The sequence below is a fragment of the Rhineura floridana genome, chromosome 3 (genome assembly GCF_030035675.1).
Source record: "Rhineura floridana isolate rRhiFlo1 chromosome 3, rRhiFlo1.hap2, whole genome shotgun sequence".
Taxonomy (NCBI): Eukaryota; Metazoa; Chordata; class Lepidosauria; order Squamata; family Rhineuridae; genus Rhineura; species Rhineura floridana.
In genome coordinates, this window is record NC_084482.1 from 224,497,517 (window position 1) to 224,509,257 (window position 11,741).

The following is an 11,741-nucleotide window of genomic DNA, read 5'->3' on the forward strand; positions in this document are numbered from 1 at the left end:
TTGCAATCACCAACCACACACACACACATATGCAGGTGTAAAAATACACCCCATATAATAGTTTATTGTCAAACCAGTTGGTCATTGAGGAACATTTTTGTAATAAAATCAGTATAAGTTTCCTACATAATAAAAACTGTGATAAACCCTGCCTAATTTCTTTAAAAATAGGGTTGGAGAGGGAGAGAAAGATTTACAACACAAACACAAGTCTGCGCTATGTTTACTCAAAAGTTCCATTCATTTAAAGCACAATCCTAACCACGTCTACACAAAAGTAAGTCCTAATGGAGTTCAATGGGGTTTACTCCAGGTACATAGGATTAGAATTGCTTTACTCCCAGAAGAGCAGATATTGGATTAAATACTTTCATATTTCATAGCCCAGGGTCTGACTCTTGGACAGAAGAGGAAAAAAAACATTAAGCCATATTACTTACGCAAACTGCAAAAATCTTAAAGCCACCATTTTCTGATGTTGAAATTAAGCCTAGGCATGCCTGGATCAACAAGTCACAACCCTGGCTTCATTGGCTACAATCCTGAAAGGGCAGGGTTACAGCCAGAGCTTTGAAAAGTTACTTTTTTAAACTACAACTCCCATCAGCCCCAGCCAGCATGGCCACTGGATTGGGCTGATGGGAGTTGTAGCTAGAGCAAGGAATTGTTCTAAAGATCTGTAAAAAACAGTTGCGCGGGGTTGGTTGATGTTTTGGTGTATATCTTGGGAACCAGACCACCAAGAAACTTAATTTTTTTAAAATTGAAGCTGAGAGTCCGGAGATTAAAGGGTGCTAGCCTGAGAAGCCCCCAAAAACCAGAGACTCTGGCCAAAAACCGGAGACCTGGTAACCCTACCCACTGCCCTAAAAGAATAGCTTCATCGTGGCTCATTCCATGCTCACATTTCCCTTCCTGTCCATTCTTGAAATGTGCATTCTCATAAACATGTTTTCCTCCAGCTCTACACCTGCTCCTCAAACCACAGAGAGTCCACCAAAGAGCAGAGGCAGTTCTTCCCTTTATAATTTCCAAAATCATTGTAATTTATTCCACTTCTTGCAAAAACTCAAGGGATTTACCTACCAAACCACACCTTTGAGACAAATAACAGAAATGTCAGAATGGAGAGTAGCATGATGTAACTTTCTATAACAAGCCTGAACAGCTGAGTGTGTATTTAAATGACTCCTGCCGTGCCATTGAGAGGTTTGGCTGAGCTTTGAGGCAGGCAGGGGCTATGTCAGTGTGAAGGTTTCGTATCATCTCTTGGGTCATGAAGTCACTGAGGCCTTGGTCTTGCAGGAGACATTGAACTACTTCCCCTTAGCTGGTTCCTAAATAACAGAGGCAATGGCAGTTCTGCCTCCCTCCCAATTTAAAATCTCTTTTCCCCCCCGGGATCCAGCGGGGTCCCCCTCCAGCTCTGGGGCAGAAATGACACAAGGCAGCTCGTGCACACACAAAACCCAGGAAGTGCCCCCCCAATAAGACTGCCTGCTCTACGGGGGGAGCCGGGGCAGCTTCCCCAAAAGCACCTCGCCAGGGAGACCCTGCACTGGCTCTTTCTCTGGCAGCGAAAGGGGCAAAGCAGCAGCAGGAGGAGGTAGTGACCAGTTTTAAAGGGCTCTGGGGTCTCCCCAATCACTCAGAGAGCAGATAAGGGGGAGCTGAGGAAGGGTGGGCCAGCAGCAGGGCTGGCTGGGGTCTCCCGGGCCCTCTCCCTCCTCCCCCAAGTCAACTGCAAGGAGACCCCCTCCCTGCACCCCTCTCCCCCTGCACGGCCCCATGGGCCTGTGCTAATGCGCTGAACTCCCCGCACCAAAGTGAGGGGGGGAGACAGGTGAGCTTTTGCAGCAACAAAAGCCCGGTTCTCCTTCCCCCTCCAGCCCCTTGTAGATCTCTGATCTCTCCAGCATGGATTGCATGAACCAGGGATTCACAAAGGGGGGGTCTTCCCCCATTTTCCCCCAATCCCCCCCTCTCCATGTTGCATCCCAATGCCCTCTGTAAGCGCCAGCCTCCTGTTCTCCAAGGCTGATTTCTCCTCCCAGAGGGAGGGAAGGAATGAAGCCGCCCCTCCTCCTCATTCAGTATTGTATCTCCCCCCCATTGTGATTAAAACTTCCCGCCTCTCTAGGAACCAGAGTGCAGTTCATTGGCCCTTTGGAAAACTGAGATGCCTCCCCCCCAGAGCGATGCAGGAAGTTGCAAAAGACTTAAAGCTATTACTGCAGCGAAAAGTGGCTCTACCAAATATTAATGTGTGGGGGTTGAATACTTATGCAAGCAACATATTTCAGTTTTGTATGTTTCTCACAAACATTTCCCAACATAAAACCAATGTCACCTTACAATAATTGATTTTGAGTTTCAGTGTTTCAAAGTAAAATATACAGAACGAAATTACAATGTACCATTTGTAATTTAGTAATATGAGAGCATTGGTCTGGGGTCTGATTGCTTTTGCAAAGCATTGTATATCAAAAATGCCACAAATAAAAACAATTTCCCACGGTTCACACATAAAAACAATTAAAATAATTTTAAAATCCAATACAGATACAGAGTGGGATAAAGATCTCCCCTTAAAAGGTTTGTTGAAACAGGAAGGTCTTCAAGAGGCATCAAAAAGAAAAATAGACGCCACCTGTCTGATATGTAACAGCAGAGAGTTCCGAAGGTAAGTGCCAGCACACTAAATACTGCATTCATCATACAGAATAGACCTACTGATTAGATATGTGCCAAGAAGCCCTCTGCTGCAGACTGCAACGACTGGTTTGGTAGATAGCAGGTGTGACTATATTTTGGGTATCCTGGTCCAAGCTACATAGGGCTTTAATATTTGTAGCCCGCAAAATTTAAATTAACTAAAAACTTAACATTGCTAAATATTATCTTGGACTACATAAATTCCACCAGCCCTATAGTTTACAGATGTAGGGCAAGGCTCACACGAAAGTTCTTTGTACATTCTATTACTTTAAATGTGTATTCTTTGAGGACTAGTAAGGTTACTTCTTACACTAAAACTGTTCCCACACTCACTGAATTAAAATGGTTTCTCCCTTGTGTGCGTTCTTTGATGTAAAGTAAGGCTTCTGCTTATACTGAAGGTATTTCTACACTCCATGCATTTAAATGGTTTCTTCCGTGTGCGTTCTTTGATGACTAGTAAGGTTACCCCCTGCACTGAAGCTCTTTCCACACTCCATGCATTTAAATGGTTTCTCCCCCGTGTGTGTTCTATGATGTACAGTAAGGCTTCTGCTTATACTGAAGATCTTTCCGCACTCCATGCATTTAACTGGTTTCTCCCCCGTGTGTGTTCTACGATGTAAAGTAAGGCTATTGCTTACGCTGAAGCTCTGTCCACACTCCCTGCATTTAAATGGATTCTCCCGTGTGGATTCTTTTATGAGTTGTAAGGTGAGTTCACACTAAAGCTTTTTCCCACTCCATGCATTTAAATGGTTTCTCCCGTGTGCGTTCTTTGATGAATAGTAAGGTTACCCCTTTGACTGAAGCTCTTTCCACACTCCCTGCATTTAAATGGCTTCTCCCGTGTGGATTCTTTTATGAGTGGTAAGGTGAGAGTTCACCCTAAAGCTTTTTCCACAATCCATGCATTTAAATGGTTTCTCCCCGGTGTGGCTTCTTTGATGTAATGTAAGCTTACGCCCCTCACTGAAGCTCTTTCCACACTCCATGCATTTAAATGGTTTCTCCCCCATGTGTGTTCTATGATGTAAAGTAAGGCTTCTGCTTATACTGAAGGTCTTTCCACACTCCATGCATTTAAATGGTTTCTCCCCAGTGTGTGTTCTATGATGTAAAATAAGGCTATGGCTTACGCTGAAGCTCTGTCCACACTCCCAGCATTTAAATGGCTTCTCCCCCGTGTGTGTTCTTTGATGAATAGTAAGGTTACCCCTTTGACTGAAGTTCTGTCCACACTCCATGCATTTAAATGGTTTCTCCCCCGTGTGTCTTCTTTGATGACTAGTAAGGTAACTCTGTGCACTGAAGCTCTTTCCACACTCCATGCATTTAAATGGTTTCTCCCCTGTGTGCGTTCTTTGATGAATAGTAAGGATACCCCTTTGACTGAAGTTCTGTCCACACTCCATGCATTTAAATGGTTTCTCCCCCGTGTGTGTTCTATGATGTAAAGTAAGGCTATTGCTTACCCTGAAGCTCTGTCCACACTCCCTGCATTTAAATGGCTTCTCCCCTGTGTGGATTCTTTTATGAGTGGTAAGGTGAGAGTTCAGCCTAAAGCTTTTTCCACACTCCATGCATTTAAATGGTTTCTCCCCAGTGTGGATTCTTTGATGTAATGTAAGCTTACGCCCCTCACTGAAGCTCTTTCCACACTCCATGCATTTAAATGGTTTCTCCCCCGTGTGGGTTCTTTGATGTTTAGCGAGGCTACCAGAGTCAGTGAAGCACTTTCCACACTCCCTGCATTTAAATGGCTTCTCCCCTGTGTGGGTTCTTTGATGTGATGAAAGGTCACAGTTCTGACTGAAGCTCTTTTCACACAGGATGCATTTAAATGGCTTCTCTCCTGTGTGGGTTCTTTTATGTACAGTAAGGGTACGGTTCTCACTGAAGCACTTTCCACATTCCATGCATTGAAATGGTTTCTCCCCTGTGTGTATTCTTTGATGTTTAGTAAGGTTACCCCTTCGACTGAAGCTCTTTCCACATTCCATGCATTCAAATGGTTTCTCCCCTGTGTGTATTCTTTGATGACTAGTAAGGTTACCGCTTACAGAGAAGCACTTTCCACACTCCCTGCATTTAAATGGCTTCTCCCCTGTGTGGGTTCTTTGATGTGATGAAAGGTCACAGTTCTGACTGAAGCTCTTTTCACACAGGATGCATTTAAATGGCTTCTCTCCTGTGTGTGTTCTTTTATGTACAGTAAGGGTACCGTTCTCACTGAAGCACTTTCCACATTCCATGCATTCAAATGGTTTCTCCCCTGTGTGGGTTCTTTGATGTGATGAAAGGTGACAGTTCTGACTGAAGCTCTTTTCACACAGGATGCATTTAAATGGCTTCTCTCCTGTGTGTGTTCTTTTATGTACTGTAAGGGTACAGTTCTCACTGAAGCACTTTCCACATTCCATGCATTCAAATGGTTTCTCCCCTGTGTGTATTCTTTGATGTTTAGTAAGGTTACTGCTTACAGAGAAGCTCTGTCCACACTCCCTGCATTTAAATGGCTTCTCCCCTGTGTGGATTCTTTTATGAGTGGTAAGGTGAGAGTCCACACTAAAGCTTTTTCCACACTCCATGCATTCAAATGGTTTCTCCCCTGTGTGGATTCTTTGATGTTTAGTAAGGTTACCGCTTAGAGAGAAGCTCTTTCCACATTCCATGCATTTAAATGATTTCTTTCCTCTGTGCATTCTGTGAGGCAAACTCTGAGAAGTAGAGGATTTCTTCCTCCCATTCTTTGACTGGTTTCCTTCAGATGGTTTTGGGCTCCTGTGATTTTCAACCATCTCTTTTTATGCTTCACCCTTGGCTATTACCAATGACACCATCGGTGATTTCCTATAATTCTCATTCTTCTGCCCATCATCTGCTGAGGGGGAAGAGGGAGAAAAAAACATAACGTTGGAATTCCAAGGCAAAAACAAAACATCTCAGCACAGATCAAGCCCAATTAGCTGCTGCTGAATATTGGCATCTCCACAATTCTCCCCTGCTCTGTTTGTATGCCCACCTGCAACCCAAGTTACCTGAACATTCAACAGTCCCACACAGCAAAATGAATTCCTTACAGGTCCATGTATCATTTGATGTCACCAAGCCCTGATGTGTCTGATTTTTCCTCCTGCCACCAGACAACTGTGGTATACATTTCTTAAAGAAAAATGTATGCAATAAGTAGCAAGGAAAAAGGGAAAAGAATGCTGTGGAAGGGGCTGAACTGGGCATAGCTCACTGCTTCTTGGTTCTTCTGAATGTAACTGCAATCAGAAGAGGTGCTCAGACAGAAATACAGGAACACAGGAAGTTTCCTTATACTGAATCAGACCATTGGTCCTTCTAGCTGCATACTGTCTACACTGGGTGGCAGCTGCTCTGCAGGTGTGAGATGATGATGCTTTCAGGGGGCTGAAGATTCCAAGGATTAAACCTAGGAATTTCTTCCTAGAACCAAATGTGCCCTACCGCTGAGCTAAGACAGCGATGCCCCAAGACCAAGATTACATGAGGTTGAGATGATGCTCTGAATCATAGGGGGAACTCCTTACCAGCTAACACACAGCGGGGTGTATATTTCACTGCCAGCCTTTTAATTTAGCCACAAGTCCTGCATCAACGATTTGTCCCCATTATAACATTTCCCCAGATATTTTTCAAATCCGTACCTGCAGATATCTCCCCTTCATCAACGCCCCATCCAATGGGAGCTTGTCCTTCCAGTGAAGAGATGAAGCCCTGTTTGGATATTTCTTTCAAAGGAAGAGACAAGCTGGTTAGTTCTGAACCTAAATTATCCAGGCATTCCATGTCCACCCATTGCTGTGGCCCCTTCCCAAATTCCAAGAAAGGCAGGATCGGAGATCTCCTGGTGATGAATAGACAGGCGTATGTGGAACCCACTGGCACTTGTGAACAGGCAACTGTACATAAAGCTCAGCTCAGTGGCACTATGGAAACCATTCCAGGTAATTAATTTGGGGGATTTCTTAGCAGACTGAAAGGAAACTTTAACCTGGAGGCCACCCCTCCCTTCCCATATTTCCAGAGGAGGCACACAGAAATCAGGCTGCCCAGGACCCCTTTGAGAGGAAGGGTGGGTCAGAATCATTGTGGGTGGCGATACTGGGCTCCAAGAGTAATTAAGTACTCGAGACATACTGTATGTAGACTTTATAAGTATATTGTGTGAAATTCCTGAATAACATACTGTATTACTTAATAAACATGGATTTATATTATTAATTCTGATTTACTGGCTATGGGCAGAGTTGATGTATGCTCACATATATCCACATAGAAATGTGTAGTCAATGAAAAGCATAATCTCCTTCAGCTGTGGAACGCCATTATTTTTCCTCATTTATCCTCAGTCCTGAGATAAGTCTCTGTGGGGCTTCCTCTTTAGATCTGCCTGTTCAGATACTCTGCTGTTGGAAACTGTGCAAGCCCAGGTGAGTGCAGTTGCTGACATACAAGGACTCTGAACAGCTTTAGGCTTAACGGAAAAGGTGAAGAACCCTCAATACTGTGCACAGGCAAGAAAGAGGTCGTTTAAATGATTTCAGTCCAAAAGAGGAAAGGTTGTCATAAAGGGTGACTTTAACTACCCTCACATGGACTGGCTACATATGTGTTCCAGTCACAACAAACAAGAGAGTCTATAAAAGAGAGATGTCTCCTGCAGTTTTCGATTAGTCTTTCGTGGACTGATCTAATGTATCCAGCAGATTATTGCCTGGAAATTCTGAGTCCCAGTGGGTGAGACTTAAATATATTAATTCTTTTCTATCTATGTGTTAAGATATCTAGACCATGTAAGTAGAGGGGGGGGTTAAGGTGTTGGACTACTACCTGGGAGACCAGGGTTTGAATCCCCACACAGCCATGAAGCTCACTGGGTGACCTTGGACCAGTCACTGCCTCTCAGTCTCATGAAAACCCTGTTCATAGGGTCACCATAAGTTGGAATCGACTTAAAGGCAGTACATTTACATTTAGATAGATAGGTAAAGATAAAGGTGTCCCCGCACTTGTAGTGCGAGTTGTTTCCGACTCTTAGGGTGACGTCTTGCGACGTTTACTAGGCAGACCGTATATATGGGGTGGGATTGCCAGTTCTTTCCCCGGCTTTTCTTTACCCCCCCAGATATATATAGATAAATATAGATATAAATGGCACGCTACTTTCCTCTCTGCTCAGTTTCCCTTGGGATGCTTGACCTACAAAAGGCCTTCATATTTAGGCCCTAACTCTATGTCAGACCCCTCCCCATTTCTCCCAGATGGTTCTCTAGGCCCTTCTCACCTACTTCGTCCCCCCCCCCAATCCGGCCTTCACTCTCTCCCTCTCCTCCCATATCCTCTCCTGCTTCCGCAAATCCTTTCCTTCCTGGCCAACCCAGAGTTGCTCCTCCAATCTGTGAACAATTTCAGGCTCTTGTTACGGGGCCTTAACCCATGTCTGGGTCACAAAACAAAAGCCTGTGCGCATACTGATCGGATATCACGGCCAGGACAGCGCAAATCGGCCTTGTGCATGTGGCCTATTGGGCTTCTGCTGGGAGGAAGGGTGGGATGGATAGATAGATAGAGTGGGAGTGCATGAGGCCACTGGCACAGTGGGTGCACAAGGTGGAAAGCTTAACAGCATTCTTGCCTACCTTACAGGGTCGTACTTTGGGCAAATGAGATAAGAATATCCATACAATTTATTATATTTTTATATTTCTACCAAGGCCTTCCTCTCAGGGGTCCACAGTGGGAAATAAAGTTTGATGCCCCCCTCCCCTTCGTCTACATAATAACGCTGTCACTGAGGCACAAAGGCAATGCCCCACCTTTGGGTGCTTTTCCTTGCCAAGGAATCGCACAAGGCCAATTTCCCTCCCTCCCAAAATGTCTGTCTATTCCTTTGCCCCCCCAATTTAAAATCTTCCCCCCCCTGTGGGGACCCCTCCAGCTCTGGGGCAAAAACGACACACAGCAGCGCACGCGCACAAGAAGCGCTTCCCCCAGTAAGGCTGCTTGCTTCGCGGTGGGGGGCCGGGGACGGCTTCCGAAAAAGCCCCTCGCCAGGGGAGCCCCAGCAGCGGCTCTTTCTGCGGCGTTGAAAGGGGCAAAGCAGGAGGAGGCCCGTTTTAAAGGGCTTTGGGGTCGCCCCCAACTCTCAGAGATCACATAAGGGGGGCTGGGGGGAGGGGTCAGCAGCAGGGCTGGCTGACGGGGGTCTCCCAGGCCCGCTCCCTTCTCCCCTGAGTCAGCTGGAAGGGGACCCCCTCCCTGCCCCCTCTCCCCTGCACAGCCCTTCGGGCTTTGCTAATGCGCTGATCCCCCGTCGAAGTGGGGGGGGAGGCAGGTGAGGTTTTGCAGCAAAAAAACCCAGATTCTCCTCTCCCCCCCCCTTCCAGCCCCTTTTAGATCTCGGATCTCCCCAGCATGGATTGCATGAATCAGGGATTCCCGGGGTGTGTGTCTTTTCTCCTTTTCCTCCAACCCCCCCATTTCCCCTACCAAGGGGCGTCACTAGGGCAGTGCGGCAGGTGCGGGCCGCACCGGGTGACACCACGGGCCGCCCCCCCCCAGCCGGCAAGAACTCCCCTCCTCCTCCGTCCCGGTAAGCAGAGTAAGCGAGCGAGCGGGCCGCTCCTGGCTCTGCCGCCGCGCCGCCTGCGTCTCTCACTGCGCTGCGAGGAGCTCATCGGATCCCCACCGACGCAGCCCGTCGCCAAAGAGTCCGCGGAGAGGGCGGCCGGCCGGGAAGCGGCTCTCGACTCGTTCTCGACTGGACGACGCCGCTTCCGCCCGCCCTCCACCCCACTTCCCTTCCTCTCTAGGAAGCACGTTCCCTTTCCTTAACCCTTCCGCGGCCGACCTTCTCCTCCTCCGCCTGAGAAAGGCGCCTCCTCCCGGCACACCGCTTTCCCCTGCAGCCCCGGCCGGGCTGACTTGTCCTGACTCCCGAGAGACTCCCGCTGGGCGAGGCTTGCCCAGGAGGGGACCCTCCCTCGCTCGGGTGGAGCCGCGGCCCCGGGAGCATGTAAATGAGTGTGTGCATTTGGAAAAGGGAGCGACTCTCTCTCTCTCTCTCTCTCTCTCTCTCTCTCTCTCTCACTCTCTCACACACACACACACACACACACACACACACACACACTGCTTTTTTAAAAAAGGCATACATGCTGTTAATGCTAAAAATAATAGTGTATGCGTGTGACAGATCTGGGACTGGGAGAACTGCTACGGGGTATAAAATCCTCAACTCATACATCATATTAAGTAACGTGAGGAATTACCTGACCCTGTTTCTGCTGTCATAACCCCTGTTCTGGCTCAACAAATGTACAAGAGGCTTGTGGTCCTTTAAAAAGCAGATTTGTGTGCAATCCTATTTTTATTTAGAAACTTCTCTTGTCCTATACAAACTTTCGATGCAATAATAATAATGTTATACAATAACTGTTTATAGAACTGGTTGTGGCATGAGCTTTTGTGGGTAAGATGAGTGGGCTCTAGTTTATGGAAACTTGTGTCACAATCTGGATAGTATGTGTTTGCTCTGCAATTTGTTGTGTGTGTTACAATCCCCACTTCATCCAGAACTATGTGGTCCAAGAGGAGAAAATAGCTGTCTTTGTACCCATACATTAAATCTGAGAGGTGATTAATCTATGTTTAGTGGTCTTGTAAATGCATAATTTATCCATGTTGCAAGCTGATGATGTGCATGCAAGAGAAAGAACTGAGAGTGAAAACCAGCACCAAAGAGGAGGAGGAGTTAACATTTTTATAGCACTTTCAAATTTAACACACATTATCCAGATGTAGTGCTGGTATAGCACAGTGGGGAGGAGAGCCTGGCTGGGAATCCAGAGTCTGTGAGTTCAAATCCCCGCTCGTGTCTCCTGGGTGTAAAGGGCCAGCTAAAGATCACCCCCCACAGGGAGTGGCTCAGGGGTTACATGTCCTGCCACCTGTGCAGCCGTGGGCAAGCTGTATAGTCCCAAGGAGCCCAGTTGCCCCCCAGCTGGCAGTTGTGGACAAGGAAGGGGCTGGCTTGTGCAGCTGTGGCAAGCTGAGCAGGCCCTAGCTAGCTGGGGAGAACTAGCCTCAGAGGGAGGCAATGGTAAAGCCCCTCTGAATACTGCTTACCATGAGCACCCTATTCATAGGGTCACCATAAGTCGGGATCGACTTAAAGGCAGTCCATTTCTATTTCATCCAGATGTATGGGAAAGGTAAGATTCAAACCAGAGGCTTCCTGAGTATGTGATGGAATACGTATAAGACAAATATACATACAGAAGAAAACAGATGGATACATGCCCATGAAATTGATAGACACGATCACACATGTCATCATCCTTACCAAGGATGGCAGTAAATTTACAATCTTGTTTTTACAGATACCTTTAATCCACATGGAATAATCACAGACAGTACAAAAGCATGATAGGGGAAGAGCTGTAGTTCAGTGGTAGTATTTCTTTTGCATGAAGAAGGTATTGCTATTGCCATTACATTCAGTGATATACGGGAATTACGATTTACGAGTAACATTAGTACAAAAAACATTACTAAGGATTCTGTATGGTCTGGTACGGGAGGAGGTCCATGGGGTGACACCATGAGTTACCGCACCGGGTGACACCAACCCTGGTGACGCCACTGCCCCTACCCCTTGTTGCACCTCATTGTCTTTTGCACGTGCGAGCCTGCTTCTCTCCAAGGCTAATTTTCCCTTCCTGGAGGGAGGGAAGGAGTGAGGCCACGCCCCCCCGGCTCCTCATTCAAGGTGTATCTCCCCCCTCCCCGTAATTAAAACTTCCTGCCTCTCTAGGATCCAAAGCGCAGTTCATTCGCCCTTGGGAGGACTGAGAGGCAGGAGAATTCCCCCCCCGCCCTACCGAGGCAGGATGTTGCAATGCAAATGAGAAGGGGAGTCAATATTGGGGGGGGCGTGCAGTGGCGCCCTAAGAAATCAGCCTGGAGAAAAGGAGGCTGCAGAGGGCAAA

At 46.9% G+C, this 11,741-nt stretch overlaps 1 protein-coding gene across 6 annotated transcripts; it reads right to left on the reverse strand.

Annotated features, from left to right (window-relative positions):
* Positions 1-2,863: 2,863 nt before the first annotated feature.
* LOC133381770 (gastrula zinc finger protein XlCGF26.1-like) lies at positions 2,864-9,622 on the reverse strand. Of its 6 annotated transcripts, none has more exons than XM_061621196.1 (3): positions 9,602-9,622; positions 6,396-6,479; positions 2,864-5,602 (listed from the first exon to the last, which is right to left on the reverse strand). In XM_061621196.1, the coding sequence occupies exon 3, from the start codon at positions 5,517-5,519 to the stop codon at positions 3,552-3,554; it is 1,968 nt and encodes a 655-aa protein (XP_061477180.1). In that variant the 5' UTR covers positions 5,520-5,602; positions 6,396-6,479; positions 9,602-9,622; the 3' UTR covers positions 2,864-3,551. The 6 variants fall into 6 exon arrangements, with proteins under 6 accessions (XP_061477180.1, XP_061477177.1, XP_061477179.1 ...); XM_061621193.1 differs by lacking the exon at positions 9,602-9,622 and adding an exon at positions 9,410-9,534; XM_061621195.1 differs by lacking the exon at positions 9,602-9,622 and adding an exon at positions 9,241-9,534 and having other exon boundaries at positions 2,864-5,599.
* Positions 9,623-11,741: the final 2,119 nt, after the last annotated feature.